This window comes from Sinocyclocheilus grahami, unplaced genomic scaffold (assembly GCF_001515645.1).
Source record: "Sinocyclocheilus grahami isolate Dianchi unplaced genomic scaffold, SAMN03320097.WGS_v1.1 scaffold232.1, whole genome shotgun sequence".
In the NCBI taxonomy this organism is placed as follows: Eukaryota; Metazoa; Chordata; class Actinopteri; order Cypriniformes; family Cyprinidae; genus Sinocyclocheilus; species Sinocyclocheilus grahami.
In genome coordinates, this window is record NW_015505411.1 from 1,168,266 (window position 1) to 1,189,136 (window position 20,871).

The following is a 20,871-nucleotide window of genomic DNA, read 5'->3' on the forward strand; positions in this document are numbered from 1 at the left end:
TTAAGCAACTTTGTACACCGTTATGATGTGCCGAGACAGAGACAATGTTCTACAGGCTGGCCTTTGAAGCAAATCCTTTGTGCGGTTTATAAAATGAGAATGTGTAAACTGAGCTACTTTTGCTCTGAAAGCTCACCGAAGCGTAAGCATATCTATGTCTAAATACACTAAATATCTAATTGAGGAGTTAGCACACGAAGAACCACAGGAATTAGCACTGACGTTGAAAACAAAGCTTGAAAACACCTCACCACAGAGGCATGTGAGAGTGTTGCTGTTCAAAGGTGTTGAGATACTGCTGACACCCTACGAGCTGTGGTAATTATGGATCGTACACTCAATCGCAAATTAAAAATATCAAAGCTCCTTCCAAAGCAAATCTGTTCCTTTAAAAAAGTTAGAGACCCTTGAGACTGTATAGCTGAATGCATAAATTGACATCCTGTTTGCTCATAATGCATGAAGATGATAAGACTACGTAAACGGGATCCATATTGCACTCAGGCTATCATTTTCTCCCATGTGGTCTGCTCTTCACTGTGTACTAGAGTCTGTGTGTATTCAGCCCCTGTTAGCTGGATTAAACGGATGAAATCGTGTACATCCAGACTCTAATTCGATTTCTGTAGGAGAGCAGTACAGTACACTCTCTGGGGCATGTCTGACTGAAAACGAACTAACAGGGCGTGCGAGATGACTCATCAGTTTTGAAGCTGAGAGTCTGAAGCTCCTGTGTTGTGCAGGGAGATAGATGTTCATCACTCCACATGCTCAAAGCCATTACCTTTCCACCCACGCCGTGTCACCCACTCACACAGGCGATCACAACAATAGCTGGTTGCGGTTTGTCTCTCCATCTCTCTCTCACGGTCACATTATCTTTTGATCATTTCGATTCTTTCTCATTCTTTCTCTAGATTCATTTTCCTCCACTGAATTGAAGGTTTTAAAGAATAAAATAGCCATGATGATCTTATTTTCCTGTGTATATACTATTTAGCATAGTTGCTTAGTCATCTGCTTCGCTAAACTGATGAGCAAAAGTCCAGCAGAACTAGGACTTTTCACTGTTTGCATCACTGCGGCTGTCTGTGTTTGAGCATTTCAAACAAGCATTTCATTAGTGGTGGGGATTTTTCAAAGGCTTTCTGCAGGTTTTTATGTCAGATGATGGCAACAAGTGGATGTCTTTTGGAAATGAAACAAGTAACTGTTTTTTTTTTTGAGTGTGTCATTGAATTATTAGCTCAACTGATTCTTTCAAACACAGATTTATTGAGGAATTAAACAATTGACTGGCTTTATGAGTGAGCTATTGAATTAATTACCCAGACCATTCGTTCAATAACATTTGAACTATGAGGGAGTCATTAAATCATTCAGTCAACTGATTCAAGCACCTATTCATTCAGGAATGAAAAACAAATGACGGTGTGTCCTAAATCGCATATTGTCTGTGCAGGTACTACATTTGAATTTGAACTTATTTCACAACTGTTAAAAAAGTATGAATATGAATGAAATTCAGGCGTATTACATCCACCATGTTGTTACTATCACATAACCTACCAGCGTCAGTTGCGTTGCTTCACTGCTACTCATTGATCCTCTCCCATGGCCTCACAGGACAGTACAGTGTCCAACAAATTACTGCCTTTATGAGTGAGTCATTGAATCAATTACTCAACTGATTTGTTCAATAACACTACTTCATTTGAATAACAGCTGATCCAATTCATTTCCTGACTCATTCAGGAAAGAAATTCCACTATGTATATCTCGGATGTGCGCAAAGGTTAATTCGGTTTGACTTCATTTGGAACTATTTTCAGTGAAGACAAAGCACACAAAGTAACTAACAACATTGTTTCTAAAATGGAAGTTACTCAATATTAATTTCTTGTTTAATAAAGACAGTTCTACAGCACTCTTACTTATACCTCAGGATTGTTCTTCACTGTCAGTCTTTCAAAGTGCCTTTTACAAGCTGAAGGCAAAGCACAAGGTCAGATATATTACACTGAGGAAACTGTGTCATACAGAGAGAGCCAAAAAGCTCCAGTTGCTACAACAAAACTGATTCTTAATGTTCATATATATTTTTATCTTGTACTTAAAGAAACAGGGAATATGTAAATGATGAAGTGAAAACCTGCTCATTATGGTTTGTAAGCCACAGGCTCCATCAAATCAACAACAGGGACTCACAGGTTTTCAACAATTGCAATGTGTGAAAATGACACTTAAAATAAAAAGTGCAGATTTGAGTGAGAGGGAACATGCATCGCTTTAAAAAGATCTAAAGCATTGTATCAGCATACATAAAGCATTTCCCAATTGACCTCAGGGACAAACTATTCACATTATGCACCAGAAGATCATTTTTATTTTCTCCATCCTTTAGATGCTAGAGGGAAAAAAGCGAATCAAAGACCTGAGACTGGTGCATCAGCAGCAGTGAGATCTCTTTGTCTCCTCTGAAGGGTCTCAAAGGAGCCAGCCGTGCTCGCAAGCATGCGAAAGAATCGCCCATAGCCACATTTGAAAAGGGCTGGCCAGGGAATCATTCTGATTAATGAAATAAGTTATCTGGAACACTGTGGAATTTATAGACTGATATACAGATATTATGACCCACATTCTGGCCATTACTAAAAACTGCAACTACCTCTACCATTGCTAGCCTATTTCCAGGCAGTTACCATGGTTACAGGGAGAGAAAAAGAGGGGGAGAGGATGAGAAAGAGAGAGATTTAATACAAATTTCAGAGAAACTTTGTCACTAACAACAAAAAAGAATGATGATGCATTGAAAATGACAAGTATTTCCAAGGAACGGCGGTGATAGAGTGTGCAAGATAAAAAAAAACACACGCTTTGCTGTCTGGGGAATGCTTCACATTGCTATTAACAACTTGTATGATTTTATTGCATCAGCTTCTAACTCACAATTGATTCACAAACTGTAACACAGAGATACAGAAATGTCCCAACCGCCCTGCAGTTTCTGTAATGTGTAACCGTTCCTGATGACCTCATTGAAGCCCAGGGTTCCTCCGGTCACCCTAAACCCTTCATAGTCTGTTTCTCACTTCTCGCCATCGCTCAGAACAACAAAAAACAAAAGGCCAGGATGACAGCATCTCATCCGATGGCCCCTAAACAATACCCTCAGTCCCTTTCTCAACCTCCTGAACACTTAACACTGGCCAGAGAAGCCACAACACACAATAGTTCACCAAAGGAGAGAGAAATGACATCATGTGGATTGAATGAGTTTGATTCAAGCCGCTCCAACCTCAAGCACATGGCGTGACAACAACTGTACAGAGCAGGTAACATTTAAACCTAATTTGCACAATTCTTGTTATTCTAGGCTGTAATACACACCACCTCCCTCAAGTTCCTTTATCTGAAGATATTTGCTACAACTTCTTTTGCTAATGATATTCCTTTAATTCACTACTTCTTTAACTTAAGAAATTATGGTTCAGTAATTTTTGAAGAAATACTTGATTGCGTTTGTCAGTGTCATTTGTGTGTGTGTGTGTGTTTAATCAGCACCGTTTCAGCATCACACCAGATTCCTTTGTTTAAGACGGGAAGGGTTTACGGAGGAAGAGCAATGAATGGCTTAAGCTATATCGCCCTCATCTGGTTGAAATAAGCATTTCATCGTCAAAACATTAAAGGAATATTCCAAGGGAAACCCAATCGATGGCCAAGTTTTGATGACAAGAAATAGACGATAAATAACTTCCACTGGTGCTTCATTTTCTATAAATAACGTCACATTCCCAGTTACCGTAAGCCGCTGAGGAAATACAATACAGTGATAACATTTTCATAAAATACAACTTCGAAGGTAAAGCTCAAGACGTAAACAATATTAATCCCCCCCCACACGTTTTTAATGTAAAAAAAGTCCTAACTTCTTTTGCTAATGATATTCCTTTAATTCACTACTTCTTTAACTTAAGAAATTATGGTTCAGTAATTTTTGAAGAAATACTTGATTGCGTTTGTCAGTGTCATTTGTGTGTGTGTGTGTGTTTAATCAGCACCGTCTCAGCATCACACCAGATTCCTTTGTTTAAGACGGGAAGGGTTTACGGAGGAAGAGCAATGAATGGCTTAAGCTATATCGCCCTCATCTGGTTGAAATAAGCATTTCATCGTCAAAACATTAAAGGAATATTCCAAGGGAAACCCAATCGATGGCCAAGTTTTGATGACAAGAAATAGACGATAAATAACTTCCACTGGTGCTTCATTTTCTATAAATAACGTCACATTCCCAGTTACCGTAAGCCGCTGAGGAAATACAATACAGTGATAACATTTTCATAAAATACAACTTCGAAGGTAAAGCTCAAGACGTAAACAATATTAATCCCCCCCCACACGTTTTTAATGTAAAAAAAGTCCTTTACTAACATTCTCTGTGGGAAACAAACAATTAACTTCATCGCAATGACAACGTAGCTATCAACCCTAAAATGATTTAAACAGCTTTTCAGCTAAAAAAAAAAAAAAAAGACAGATCTATAATAGAGAAAATATTTTTCAATGATAAATGTATCTTTCATTTAGACTTTGTATAATTACAGGCGTTATCCTGCCATTCTTAACATGACTACTCTCATGAAAGATGTATTCTAAAAGTGTGATTCTGTATTTATAATGTACACAGTATTCATTTATATCAACACTATAATCCTTCATCTTCACCTTGCTTCAATATATGTTGGCTTATAATACTAAATACTTCTAGAGCAAGATCTATACATAATTACACAATTTAAACACCAAACAGCATATTCAGTCACTGCAGAACACCAAGCTTATTTCTTTATATTATCAAATAAGATAAAAAAATACATTTTATACATTGTATACATCTGCTAACTGTGAATGATTTTTGGTTACATTATATATGTATTTGTATTTACACGTACAATTTTATTATAAATACAAATTAATGTCTGCATAGAAATAAAGAGCGAGAGAGTTTGTGAACAACATCCTGTTTATAAAAATGTTGACGTGACAGAAACAGCACACAGTCAGTCCCCGAGGCATGTTTACCTGTTCGATTTATTTCAAGATGCGACCTTCCCCTGTGTATTCCCGTTCCCAACAGCTTAAGAAATCAGACATCTTATTTACAGCACATAGTACAGAAACTAATTATGAACATTGAACTCTAAGAAAAAAACTAAAATAAAATACACCACTTCACTGTTAAACAAAAAGATTTGCAGAGAACTCACTTGAAGATCTTTAACATCCAAATGTGTCTTTACCCTGCTCAAGATTTTCCCGGTTATAGTGAGCATTCTGTGGGAACCAGTCATGGTGGGATTGTGCAAAAACGAGTTTGTATTGGGGCAACAAAGTAAAAGTGTGACATCTAAAAGGAATTCATAACCTAATATAACAATACGGCTCTGATTTCTCTTAAATTAAGTACAGGGATGTAAAACTAGTGGTAAGAACAAGGAACGGAACTAAAATGAACCGGAGTGGCTAGACTGCCCTTATCGTGATTTCATGATTTCTGCAGCATATTGACAAGATCATTCAGACCAGACAACAATCTGACCGCTCTTGATTTCATTCATGTTGCATTCGCAGGCCTTTTAAAACTCTCACTCACGTTTCTAAACTCTTAATTGCATTAAGCGCATAATGTGAGCGGTCTCGTTGCGGTAAAAGCAACAAAACAAGTCAAGTAAAATGCAAGCGATTCAACTCCAAGGCATCATGTGAACTAAAAATACATAAATCAAGCTCGGAGAAAGAGCGTCTTTCCCACACTTGCAACAAAATCTATGAAGCGGATCTCTGAAAACCATGGATAAATTACCATACATAGTTAGATAAAGCAAAGAAACACAAGAATACTGAAGTCGTGATTAAAATGTTTGTACTCACAATCACATCCACTCAAGTCAAAAAAGACAGATCTATAATAGAGAAAATATTTTTCAATGATAAATGTATCTTTCATTTAGACTTTGTATAATTACAGGCGTTATCCTGCCATTCTTAACATGACTACTCTCATGAAAGATGTATTCTAAAAGTGTGATTCTGTATTTATAATGTACACAGTATTCATTTATATCAACACTATAATCCTTCATCTTCACCTTGCTTCAATATATGTTGGCTTATAATACTAAATACTTCTAGAGCAAGATCTATACATAATTACACAATTTAAACACCAAACAGCATATTCAGTCACTGCAGAACACCAAGCTTATTTCTTTATATTATCAAATAAGATAAAAAAATACATTTTATACATTGTATACATCTGCTAACTGTGAATGATTTTTGGTTACATTATATATGTATTTGTATTTACACGTACAATTTTATTATAAATACAAATTAATGTCTGCATAGAAATAAAGAGCGAGAGAGTTTGTGAACAACATCCTGTTTATAAAAATGTTGACGTGACAGAAACAGCACACAGTCAGTCCCCGAGGCATGTTTACCTGTTCGATTTATTTCAAGATGCGACCTTCCCCTGTGTATTCCCGTTCCCAACAGCTTAAGAAATCAGACATCTTATTTACAGCACATAGTACAGAAACTAATTATGAACATTGAACTCTAAGAAAAAAACTAAAATAAAATACACCACTTCACTGTTAAACAAAAAGATTTGCAGAGAACTCACTTGAAGATCTTTAACATCCAAATGTGTCTTTACCCTGCTCAAGATTTTCCCGGTTATAGTGAGCATTCTGTGGGAACCAGTCATGGTGGGATTGTGCAAAAACGAGTTTGTATTGGGGCAACAAAGTAAAAGTGTGACATCTAAAAGGAATTCATAACCTAATATAACAATACGGCTCTGATTTCTCTTAAATTAAGTACAGGGATGTAAAACTAGTGGTAAGAACAAGGAACGGAACTAAAATGAACCGGAGTGGCTAGACTGCCCTTATCGTGATTTCATGATTTCTGCAGCATATTGACAAGATCATTCAGACCAGACAACAATCTGACCGCTCTTGATTTCATTCATGTTGCATTCGCAGGCCTTTTAAAACTCTCACTCACGTTTCTAAACTCTTAATTGCATTAAGCGCATAATGTGAGCGGTCTCGTTGCGGTAAAAGCAACAAAACAAGTCAAGTAAAATGCAAGCGATTCAACTCCAAGGCATCATGTGAACTAAAAATACATAAATCAAGCTCGGAGAAAGAGCGTCTTTCCCACACTTGCAACAAAATCTATGAAGCGGATCTCTGAAAACCATGGATAAATTACCATACATAGTTAGATAAAGCAAAGAAACACAAGAATACTGAAGTCGTGATTAAAATGTTTGTACTCACAATCACATCCACTCAAGTCCATTTGTTTTGTTCTTTTAGAGCGATGGTTTTCAAATGGGATGTTAAGGGAAGCGGATTACAAACAGCATTTCCTTGTGAGGCCGCACATACACACAGATCGTCCTTTGTTTTTCCATAAACACAAGGTCGACATGCAAGGCATATGTAAGATACATCCCCCGATTTCAAACATTGCATTCTAACACTTTTTAGGGCAGACAAATCAAAAAAAGGAAACGTCTATAGCACTTTTTTGCATAAAAAGGGGTTAAAATGAAAAGTACATGCAAAGTGAATGCAACAAAATAAAAATCTAAATTGAAAATGATAAAATTAGCTTTTGTATGTAACTTTGCTTTCACATTCTCAAGGACCAACACCTAATCGAGGGGAATCAGGCAAACCTTACAGAGAATTCTGGGATGTCTGAGGAAGGGGAAAAACAAGTGACATTCCAAAAGACCTTATTTTACATCCTTCTTTTAAACATCTCTATACTTAAAAGCCCTGGCGTAAAATGCAGGTTTCCTCTTTTGAAAATAAAATGCATTTGCTGGCTTGTTTAAACTTGTAGATCTCTGAAGAACTGCGCGTGTTTATCAGTGGCCAACAGTCTGTGTTTCACACCCACCTGGCTTTAATTGTGGCCCTGCTCTTGCATATCCTGCGGGATTCACGGACATCTGGAACGCAGCATGCTTGTGCAGTTGAGTGCAGGGTCTTGGAACGGTTTGCACTGGTGGAAATGACCCATGGTCACTTGAACTGTGAAGCACATTTCATTCGGTTACCATCTTCACAGGTTTCATGGGTGCTTTAACAGGCAGAATTAAGGGGTTTCTGGGCCAAACTATAGATAAACCACCCCAATGTTTGGATCGGGGAGGGGACTGTGATTATGGAGTCAGTCTAGCTCGGTTTCATAATGAAAGGGGTTCATGAGGTGCCCTGTCTCTTTTGCTGCTGTGCTCGGATCAGCTCCAGTTGCTTCTTGCACTGCTGGTAGTAGGTAGACAGACTCTTGTTCTCCTCTAGGAGCTTCTTGTGCTCCTGAGCGAGGCGACACGCGTTCTGCTGATCTTTCTCGTCCTGGTCCAGCTCATCTATCAGCTCTTTCCTGTAGAGATATACATTAGAGAAGACTCTGGTATATAGTTTATTCTGGTATTGTTGTTTTAGTATCTGTAGTACACACATCGTTTATTAGTAACTAATAAGAGTTTGAACAACTGTTATGGACATATTATATTGCATTTCAATGACCACAACTCTAGACTGTTGTTTTGTTGTACTCTGTGTAATATAATACAACAGCTTAATTTTATATGATAGCTTTGTATGTAATTTTGAATGTCTACTTGAACAATTGATACATACGCCTGTTAGATACTTGCAATGCTTCAAGGCCAAAGATGAGTTTCTTTATTCAATTGTTTTAGGCTAGTTGTATCAACCCTTTAATTAAACCTTTTCAGTTCCCACTGAACTCCACAGTATGGTCAAAAAATATGAATATGAAATCAATGGGAACAAAAACTTTTTGGTTACCAACATTCTTCAAAATATATTATTTTGTGTTCTGCAGAAGAAAGGAAGGTTTGGAACGATTTATTTTCAGGAGGAGCAAAACAGCATTATACAATTGAGAACATAAAGTCATTAATTTCACCATATTTAAAACAAAAAATTACAATCAATTTGATAAACATTTGAAAATATTTTCTACAAAAAGAATATAAATAATTTAAATATTTAATAGGTTATATATATATATATATATATATATATATATATATATATATATATATATATATAAAAAATAAATTTTATGTATAATAGTCTATAAATTCTAACATGGCCCAAAACACACTATTGGACAGGGTTGCCAGGTCTGTGTAACAAACCCAGCCCAAAGGCCAATCATAAATAGCCCAACAACCCTGTCCAAATTGTAAAACTCAACACCTGCCACTCCCAATCCTAAAATACACAATTTACAGTCACTGGTATGTGTTAAACACAACTTCAACTTGAAAATCACTAGTAGTAATCATAAACGGTCACAAAGGAGCTCAAAGGCCCTTCCCTCACAAAACTCATAAAGTGTGGCAACAGTTTACAAGTATCCCAATTGTGATGGAAAACCGCAAACTAAAATATAACTTTTTTAAATAATAGAGTAACCTTTTACATATAGTCTTGCTGTAATATTAGAATTAGTTTCACAGTATAAATTAATTGGTTTTGTGGAAACTCCAGTAGTATTTTACTATTATTTATATACTATTAAAGTTTATATTTTAAATTTACATTTGACTTTTAATTCATTTTTACTTTTGTCAACTCATTTGTATTAGTTTTTATGCTACTATTTAGGTTTAATTTAATTTTTACTTTTTATTTCCCGTTAATAATTTCAGTGCTTCATCTCAAACTTCTTTCAGTTTTTTTTAATTTTAAGGTTTTCATAAAAAAAATAATTTGAATTAATAAAATATAATTTTAATAGCTTTAGTTAAAGCAGCAGTATGTAACTTTTTTTGTGTTCAAAATTTACTACATTTTTATAATAAGCGAGTACACCATGAATCCATTTTCCAAACCGTGTTTTTATCTTGTTTTGAATCACTACGGTACACCTATGATAAGTGTTTAAATTCGGACTATTTTAGACTGGTTCGGGTAGGTACCGCTGCGGAGTAGCCCAGTACCTGGGTGAATCGTCATGGACATAAACAGAGAGAAGTAGCTCCGGCTACAATGTTCTTCCGCAAAACGCATGCAGTTCTGTTTATTAACCTCTAGAGCGCCAAAAGTTACGGACTGCAGTTTTAAAAATAATAACCCTGGGGAACCCAGATGTATATTGTACTTACTAATTATATGATTTGATTCAGATTCCTCACTTACTTCCTCTGTATGAGAAGAGCGATCTCTGTCTGCACCTTCAGGTACTCCTGTGCCATTTTACAGTGCTGCTCAAACACTGCCATTGATTCTTTGGAGTTTGGACATGGGGCTAGAGGCTGCAAATAAACCCAGATTCATTCATCAAACGTCACCGCTTTTGGCTAATTAATCTGAAATGCAAAAATTATATTTATACCAGCCGTGGTCTGAACCCCCAAAATATCAAAATGCCTCACTCTCAATTAGCTGCCATGTATTTAGAGCTGAATTACACCATATAAATAGCATTAAAACTGTAACCCAGACTTGATTCAATTAGAGGGCTGTTTTAACATCTTGGGAAACTTTTCTGAGAGGAGGGATACCACATCACCCTGGAAACAAAACCATCCACACCACAGATATAGACTAAACAGTTTCCATGCATGTGCAGTCAAACTTCACAATTAGTGATGCACCAAAATGAAAATTCTTCTCTGAAAATAAAATGAAAATTCTGGACAGACTGAGCTGAAAACTTAAACAGAAAATGCTGCAGTTTTAAATTTTTCTAAATGATTTTTTAGAAATGTGTAGCATTTTATAGTTTCACATTTTAGTCTATTTTTGGTGGCCAAAATCATACCAAATTCTGTATTGTATCATATCGTTCACATCTATAATTTTCTCTCTGATACCTCAACCTAGAAGTGTGTACCTGTAACTGATGGTCCAGGGTCAAATAGGCCATGGGGATGGAGTTATCTGAGCCATTGGTGTCTACAAGAATGAGGAAACATCAGAAAACCATAAATTGAGGACAGAAGATCTGATTTATTCCATCTGTATCACTGGTTATTTATAATATTTGGATCTGAAGTAGCCCTCCTACGCAATGCAGTAAGCGTTTTTTTAGTTTGTTATTTAATGCTAACAGTAAACTCTGGTAATCGGCAGAAACAGAGAGTGAGAGTTCAGCAATAAATAGCCCAGTCTCATCTCAGTCCAGGACTGCGACTGTCAGACAGAAAAGCATCTTAAATCATTGATGACGCTTACGTAACGTCTGCCGCTCTGTCTGAGCTGTTTACTGTCACTGATACTGATTTACACACGCAAACACACTGAGGACGTGAACTTCGAGGTTACGTGTTCAGAAATCTCTTTATAAAATGTCACATTCTGCAATGATGTAATTTCAAACGTGCACAAAGCAGTCACATAATAATACATCAACTATAACCCCAGGTTATTAAACATTTATACAATCCATTTTTAAAATGTAGATGTGTATGTGTTAAGTTTGATGGTTTGGAAGAAAATTCTTGACTCTACCTGTCTTGTCTGGTGTAATCATCCTCACACTGGGACTGGATGCTCTGCTGTTGTTCCTACTATCCTGTAATTGGTCAAACAATATATCAGTTATAAAATTATTTTTGATATTGACAAAATATTGGGGATTCCAAAGGCTCTTGAAGGGCACTGCAGGGAGAAGATGCTACGGATCCTTTTATAAAAGGCCCTTTTAAAAAAAGTGTGCATATGATGGTCCCCTTATGGAAGCAATACAGCTATTTACAATCATGTGTGCAACATCGTTACAATCAGTGCTTCATCTCAAACTTCTTTCAGTTTTTTTTAATTTTAAGGTTTTCATAAAAAAAATAATTTGAATTAATAAAATATAATTTTAATAGCTTTAGTTAAAGCAGCAGTATGTAACTTTTTGTGTTCAAAATTTACTAAATTTTTATAATAAGCGAGTACACCATGAATCCATTTTCCAAACCGTGTTTTTATCTTGTTTTGAATCACTACGGTACACCTATGATAAGTGTTTAAATTCGGACTATTTTAGACTGGTTCGGGTAGGTACCGCTGCGGAGTAGCCCAGTACCTGGGTGAATCGTCATGGACATAAACAGAGAGAAGTAGCTCCGGCTACAATGTTCTTCCGCAAAACGCATGCAGTTCTGTTTATTAACCTCTAGAGCGCCAAAAGTTACGGACTGCAGTTTTAAAAATAATAACCCTGGGGAACCCAGATGTATATTGTACTTACTAATTATATGATTTGATTCAGATTCCTCACTTACTTCCTCTGTATGAGAAGAGCGATCTCTGTCTGCACCTTCAGGTACTCCTGTGCCATTTTACAGTGCTGCTCAAACACTGCCATTGATTCTTTGGAGTTTGGACATGGGGCTAGAGGCTGCAAATAAACCCAGATTCATTCATCAAACGTCACCGCTTTTGGCTAATTAATCTGAAATGCAAAAATTATATTTATACCAGCCGTGGTCTGAACCCCCAAAATATCAAAATGCCTCACTCTCAATTAGCTGCCATGTATTTAGAGCTGAATTACACCATATAAATAGCATTAAAACTGTAACCCAGACTTGATTCAATTAGAGGGCTGTTTTAACATCTTGGGAAACTTTTCTGAGAGGAGGGATACCACATCACCCTGGAAACAAAACCATCCACACCACAGATATAGACTAAACAGTTTCCATGCATGTGCAGTCAAACTTCACAATTAGTGATGCACCAAAATGAAAATTCTTCTCTGAAAATAAAATGAAAATTCTGGACAGACTGAGCTGAAAACTTAAACAGAAAATGCTGCAGTTTTAAATTTTTCTAAATGATTTTTTAGAAATGTGTAGCATTTTATAGTTTCACATTTTAGTCTATTTTTGGTGGCCAAAATCATACCAAATTCTGTATTGTATCATATCGTTCACATCTATAATTTTCTCTCTGATATCTCAACCTAGAAGTGTGTACCTGTAACTGATGGTCCAGGGTCAAATAGGCCATGGGGATGGAGTTATCTGAGCCATTGGTGTCTACAAGAATGAGGAAACATCAGAAAACCATAAATTGAGGACAGAAGATCTGATTTATTCCATCTGTATCACTGGTTATTTATAATATTTGGATCTGAAGTAGCCCTCCTACGCAATGCAGTAAGCGTTTTTTTAGTTTGTTATTTAATGCTAACAGTAAACTCTGGTAATCGGCAGAAACAGAGAGTGAGAGTTCAGCAATAAATAGCCCAGTCTCATCTCAGTCCAGGACTGCGACTGTCAGACAGAAAAGCATCTTAAATCATTGATGACGCTTACGTAACGTCTGCCGCTCTGTCTGAGCTGTTTACTGTCACTGATACTGATTTACACACGCAAACACACTGAGGACGTGAACTTCGAGGTTACGTGTTCAGAAATCTCTTTATAAAATGTCACATTCTGCAATGATGTAATTTCAAACGTGCACAAAGCTGTCACATAATAATACATCAACTATAACCCCAGGTTATTAAACATTTATACAATCCATTTTTAAAATGTAGATGTGTATGTGTTAAGTTTGATGGTTTGGAAGAAAATTCTTGACTCTACCTGTCTTGTCTGGTGTAATCATCCTCACACTGGGACTGGATGCTCTGCTGTTGTTCCTACTATCCTGTAATTGGTCAAACAATATATCAGTTATAAAATTATTTTTGATATTGACAAAATATTGGGGATTCCAAAGGCTCTTGAAGGGCACTGCAGGGAGAAGATGCTACGGATCCTTTTATAAAAGGCCCTTTTAAAAAAAGTGTGCATATGATGGTCCCCTTATGGAAGCAATACAGCTATTTACAATCATGTGTGCAACATCGTTACAATTCATTTTGAAACCTGAAGTCTATTACTGAAGGTCCTACCTGGGATTTTAACTGCTCTCACATATTCAGAGGAAATTATATCTTTATTAATATTTATTAGTATGCAAGTTGAAATTCAAAAATGCATTAAAATTATCAAAAGTGACAATAAAGACTTTTATAATGATACAAATGATTTATATTTCAAATAATAACGTTGTTCCTTTGAACTTTCTATTCATCCTGGAAAAAAGCATCATAGTTTCCACAAAAAATATTAAGCGGCACAACTGTTTTCAACATTGACAATAATATTAGTAGAGTAATGGCTGCTGAAATTTCAGCTTTGCCATCACAGGAATAAATGACATTTTAAAATATATTAAACTGTTATTTTTAAATTGTAAAATATTTCACAATATTACTGTATTTTTGATCAAATAAATACAGCCTTGCTGAGCTTAAAACATTTTTAAAAGCATTAAAAAGTATTATCTACAGTGTATAGTACATAGTGATATTTACATCTGAATGGAATTCACCCATCTAAAAAAAAAAAGTTATTTTTAAATTGTAAAATATTTCACAATATTACTGTATTTTTGATCAAATAAATACAGCCTTGCTGAGCTTAAAACATTTTTAAAAGCATTAAAAAGTATTATCTACAGTGTATAGTACATAGTGATATTTACATCTGAATGGAATTCACCCATCTAAAAAAAAAAAGCATATGAAACCGCAGTACTTGGAAAAAAAAAATAATAATAAGGAAGAAAAACAAACAAACAAACGAGGAGAATGAAACTCAACCGTCAACTGCCTAAACTTTGGATGAACTCCCAAGAGCGCTGAGGACAAGTGTGAGGGAGCAGAGCTAGATGGGTTATTAGGATGCGACTGTTCAAAAGCCCCCTGGGGAAAATCTAGACCCACAATTTATTTTTTTATTCGATAAACTATTGTGTCCTCCCAGTGCATACTCAGATGTGAGAGAGAAGATATGGAACAGCGTTTAGTTACATGACTGTAAAAACGCTATAGTGAAGATTGTTTGTCGCATTTAAACTCTTCCCAGTTCCTTACACATTGCACCACTGAAAGAAAATCGAAGTATCCTACCTGACTGGACTCCGTACCAATGGCAGGAAGATCCTGCACTGAACTGCGTCTATGAGGCTCACAAGTTGCTGCAAAATGAGAAGTAAGAGAGAGAAAGGAAAGAAAAGAGGAATCTGATAAGTTTTATTGGTAGTGCATGAGCTCTCGTCCCAGGGCTGGAGCAAGAGGGATGTGATACTCCGACAGCTGCACTGATTAAATTCCCAACTCACTACCATGACAGCATCTCCTCTAATGTGGCCTTCACGTGACCATACCCCTCACAAGGCTGTCCCAGCAAAAAAAACAAAAAACACACACACCTTACACCCTAATCAGCAGACCACACCAACAAAATCACACGGGCAGCTTGGCCTGCATTGATTGGACAGCTCCTATCATAGAGTGATGACTGTTTTTTTTTTTTTTTTGTGGAATTTAATGAGTTTGTATTTATGGAACATGAAGCAGCAATGATGACAGGAGCTGTACTCTCAATCATGACTATTAGAAGATAACACAAGTTTACTAAAGCGAATAAACATACTCTCACACACAAATCTCATTGTAGGCAAACTTATTCAGGTAAAGCATCTAGAACAGTATCAGCAGAAATGAAATGCAACCATTAACGATAGACTGTGACTTGCTAAATATGATTCACTATATGTACAGAAAATACATGACGCAAATGATTAGGAGGAATATTCCAGGTTAAAGCTCTACATACATCATCTGTGGCAGGTTATTGATTAAAAAAATTAATTAATTCTGTAGTGTAAGGAAACGATGAAGTAAATAAAATAGAAAACAGAATCCGTTCACTGTTTACCTACTGTCTTACAAGTTAGTGTAAGACAAGTGTAACAATCGTTTACTAACCTGGTCTATGCAAAGTTGCATCCATCCTTTAAACTAGTCATGCCTACCTTAAAAAAAGTAAACCCTGTTGCTTTCACTTTATATTCTTCCAAGGATACAATGAAGGAATGTGACATAACTCTTTGTAAAGCAAAACTCCACCTAAAGCAACTATGTTGGCAACCACCTAGAAATGTAGCTCTACCTCAAAACTACGATGTAAACAATTTTACAGATCATTTCTTTACTCCTAAATTCAAAAAGTGCTTTAAGTAAGAAAAAAAAGTTTATCACTTTAAATACATTTCAAAACCTGAAAGACGAGTCAAAACGATTGCCTGTGGTCATCAGCTGTATGCCACAGACACTGCTGATAGACTCTAATTTGCATTTAACCAGTAATATTGCTTTAATATAGATGGAATCTCTTAAGCAATGATATCAGCCCATTCAAGAACACAATAAAAAAATTAAACATAAAAGTTACAACAAAAATGGTAGAAAAAAAATTAATACTCTATAAAGAATATGCCCTTAACTCCTTTATTATTAATAATGACGGATGAGGTCAATTCCATGTCAAAATGATTATAAGAATAACAAAAATGATTGACAGGTTAAGAGTGTGCATGCAGGAGGGATACAATTCTGATGCAAATCAGATTTTTTCATTGTTACACCAAATTAATAACTTCTTCATCATGCAACTCCTGCTTTGAAGGATTGCGGAGTGGGAACAAAAAATAGATCAATGTCCCATTTCCTTCAGCTTTATTAGGGATGATGAAGATAATAATAGCGATGACCCTCAATACGAAGGAGATTTATCACAACCACATCCACTGAATTAATGAACGTGTGTGTATGGAGGAAGCACGAACAAAAAGCAGACCATTTTGCGATATCCCTTCTGCAGGCAAGACAAGGGCGAGCTAGTGTGCGACCACTGAGAGAGAGAGAGAGAGAGAGAGAGAGAGAAAGATGAAAGAACACACACACAGGGTTCCCACTCTTTCATGAACATTAGATTCAAGGACTTTTTAAAGCACCATTTATTTCATATCAAGCACCTATCAAATTCACACCCCAGAATATGTAGTGTCATGAAAGACCTTACAGTACTTAACATTTCACTTACACTTAACATTTACATTAAAATTTCAGAGTAATAATGTTTTGCATGCGTAGGTTTCATAAATTTAGACCGTTTTGAGCAGTTGCGTTCAAAGGAATTTAATGAAATCCATTGAAGTAAGTACTGGTGATAAATAAAATTAAATTTCTAAAATATTGATCAAACTGATTTTTGCTGTAGTTCTTGTACAAGATTTAAATTTGAATTTCTCAATTTTTAAATTAATAAAAAGTGGTTAAATGTTGTAATAACATGGTAAAACCTATTAACATTAAAAAATTGCACATTCACTCAAAAGATACGTTGCCCATTAATAAATAAACTCAAGTCAAAATAATTTTGTAAATTACTTTTTATTGTAAATCCCATTTTTTCATCTTTGACCTAGGAATGCAGCTCAAACATGCAGCTGCTTAAAACATCAGTATTTTTTGAAAATATTTCATGAGCATTTTAAACCTTGTACATGTGCAAATCTTTTTTCAAAAAAAAAAATAAATAAAAAAAATAAAAAAAATAGGACTTTCTATTTGCTTTTAAACTGTAAACGCTTTTCACTAATCTGTTTTCCCAATTTTTCAAATTCTACATTTTCTCCTTAGCTCCATGTTGCAGTAAGTTTTGGGAGCTTTTTTTTTTGCTTTAACCCCTGTTTATGGCACCATTTCAAAAATGGTCCTATATGTTCTGTCAAAGACAGAACGAAACGGCATTAATGATTGGGGGTGGAGATGGGGTAGCCGGAAAAAAACTATTTTTTTTCTTTTGACTGAAACTTTTTCCTCAGCCAAACCCAATTCCACAGCCATACCTGTCACACACCCAGTTTAAAAGCATTTTTTCTTCTTCTTGTAATTAGGAGCGCTTGTCCTTCTAATATAAAAAATTTAGGAGCACCTTCTGATCAATAATAAAAAATTCTGATAAAAAATTAGCCTTCCTAATACGAGGTGACATTTGACTCAAAGTGACTTACAGGGGTATTTTCTTTTTACCTTTGTAATGGCATCTTTTTCATCTATGTCAAATTCAAAAATTTATGTTTATAAGCTTTTTAAAATTTATATTTAAAACAATATAAGACGTAGAATAAAACAAATAGGTTACCAATCATATGAAATTAGTATTAATAAAAAAATTATTTTGTACAGAGGTGGCACAGGTACATTTTCAGACGTTTAATGAGGCTCCGAGGTGGCATGAGTGCAATTAAATTCATATATTTATGTGGAGATTTATGTTTTAAATATAAAATTTTGAATACAGATATATTAAATGATTTAAATAACTGAAATTATACACTAAAAATGAAACTAAATCCACCAGCAGGTGGCAACAAGTCACTGATTTTATCACTGAATCATTCATTCAACTGATTCGTTCGAACGGCTGATTCATTCAGGAATGAAGCAAGTGACTGTCTTTATGAATGGGTAATCATGAATCACTGACTCACTAGATTCGTTAAAAAACGCACTTTCATTGAATGAATGAAACTCAGCTGTGCTTTTAGAGATGCGATGTGGCTGAGTGGTTACTATATTTGGAACTATTTTCGTTAAAGAAATAGAGCAAAATCAGGCAGTACTTGTTTACTGAACTGTTGTATTGAATCAATATCACATTGGCAAACTCCCTTAAATAATTATTAAAAGCCGTCACTCTCCTTATCGCGATCTGTGGGCACACAGAAAATGAGCGCGAGCGAGTTTTCAAGACTCAAAAGCACATGCAAATGATACATTCCGTCATCTGTCATCGTGTTATTAGTGCGGAACCTGTGGGAATGAGTACAATTGCAATTAATAGCCACAATCCCGGGCCGAAATTCAAGTCCTGCACTGTGTTCTCTGCTAATAACCATCAGAATCAGAATCAGAAAGAGCTTTATTGCCAGGTATGTTTACACATACGAGGAATTTGTTTTCGTGACAGAAGCATCCACAGTGTAACAATGACAGAACAAAAAACACAGAAAATAAAATATAAATAAAATGGAACAAGTAAATAAGGAATAAAAATATATAAATCGACAATTGTATGTGCAGGTATATTACAACAGACAGTTTTTGTATGTACAGGTACTGTATATTATGTGCAAATTTGAGGTGTAGACTGAGTATGAGTGCTAGATAAATAAGTGTATGAGTGTATAAATAGTGTGTGTTCCACAGTTATTGTTAAGTGTTCATGAGATGGATTGCCTGAGGGAAGAAACTGTTCCTGTGTCTGGCCATTCTGGTGCTTAGTGCTCTGTAGCGTTGACCAGATGGCAACAGTTCAAAGAGGGAGTGTGCTGGATGTGAGGGATCCAGAGTGATTCTGCCAGCCCTTTTGCTCACTCTGGATAAGTGTAATGGTGTGAAATTGTTATAATTCATCAAACTTTGTTTGTTACTTTGGTTAAGAAAAACCAAGTGCAGAAAGACTGGGTAAGGGATGACCCATCGTTTCATTATGAGGGAGGGGTTGGGAGTATATATAAAATGATTGCGGAATGGAATGGATTTATTACACCGCATTTAATCGTGGTGTTTATCGAACATTATAATCACACTACTTTCTTGTACTGCATGTGTTTGTTTAGAAGAATGTGTCATGTTCTTTTGTGTTGCTGATGTGGTATAACCCTCTCTTAGATCAATGGTATATTCCCCTGGTGCTGCACTCTTCAGTCTGTGTGAAACATTCTGAAGAGAGGTATGTGTCTCTGTTAATGAACAACTCAAACATGTTCCTAGAGCATATTAAATAGAAGTTACAATGAAATCAGAACAAAATATTTTGGTAATACCGTTGTTGATCCTGTTATGTGTAAAATTAGAGGTTGTACACGTTTAATACTTGCATAAACTGTATCGCTTTAAACCTGCGATTGTGTCGTACTTTCATGAACGGTACAACATCTGAAATATCAGTTTATGTCCTGTGTTTATTCTCATGAGTATGATGGTGCTTATTAATGTTAATCTGAGTTTCATTTCATTACATTTTGATGACACAAGTAGTTAATTCCTTGCTGCACAAAGTGAAATGCGCGCCAGTAATCGGCGGTGCATTTTGGGTAATGTAGTTCATGACTCAAAGCATGTTATATGTGTTAAAGAGAAGAAACAGAAACTGAGTTGTTACTTTGGTATTGTAAGTCGCCTGAATATTAGTAAAATGGGACAATGTACTAACTAAATGATGTATTTGCAGATTGTGAAACCAGAACAGATGATTGTTGTTGTAACACTGTCCCATTTCATGCTTGCAGGTATGAGTTATTGTGTTCATTTTGTTTTATTAATTTTCAGTGTTCATAAATCATATTAATTATATATAAAAATGTGCCTTTGGAGTAATGCATTATATTGAGTGGAACAATTATTCAATTACAGTTACTGTAAAGAAAACAACCTGTAACACGAGTCTGTGTGAAACATTCTGAAGAGAGATTGTGAAACCAGAACAGATGATTGTTGTTGTAACACTGTCCCATTTCATGCTGGGCCTGGAATTGAACTGCTGGTTTCGTCTGGCCAGAGGAGAACTGGCCCCCCGACTGAGCCTGGTTTCTCCCAAGGTTTCTTCTCCATTCTGCCACTGATGGAGTTTTGGTTCCTTGCCGCTGTCGCCTCTGGCTTGCTTAGTTGGGGACACTTCATTTCCAGTGATATCGTTGACTTGATTGCACAGACACTATTTAAACTGAACTGAGCTGGATTATGACATCACTGAATGATGAACTGCCTTTAACTGAAAATTGAGTGTTTACTATTATAATTTTGCATTATTGACACACTATTTTCCTAATTAATGCTGTTCAGTTGCTTTGACACAATCTGTATTGTTAAAAGCGCTATATAAATAAAGGT

At 35.8% G+C, this 20,871-nt stretch overlaps 1 protein-coding gene across 2 annotated transcripts in view; it reads right to left on the minus strand.

The window, feature by feature from the left end:
* Nucleotides 1-6,435: 6,435 nt before the first annotated feature.
* LOC107597461 (mitogen-activated protein kinase kinase kinase 7-like) overlaps nucleotides 6,436-20,871 on the minus strand; it is a 29,334-nt gene continuing 14,898 nt past the window's right edge. For both annotated transcript variants that reach the window (XM_016288531.1, XM_016288532.1), the window contains 5 exons: nucleotides 15,037-15,104; nucleotides 13,664-13,727; nucleotides 13,047-13,108; nucleotides 12,350-12,465; nucleotides 6,436-8,478 (listed from right to left, as the gene is read on the minus strand). In XM_016288531.1, the coding sequence (XP_016144017.1) occupies nucleotides 8,298-8,478; nucleotides 12,350-12,465; nucleotides 13,047-13,108; nucleotides 13,664-13,727; nucleotides 15,037-15,104 (491 nt within the window). In that variant the 3' untranslated portion in view covers nucleotides 6,436-8,297. The remainder of the gene's footprint in view (nucleotides 8,479-12,349; nucleotides 12,466-13,046; nucleotides 13,109-13,663; nucleotides 13,728-15,036; nucleotides 15,105-20,871) is intronic.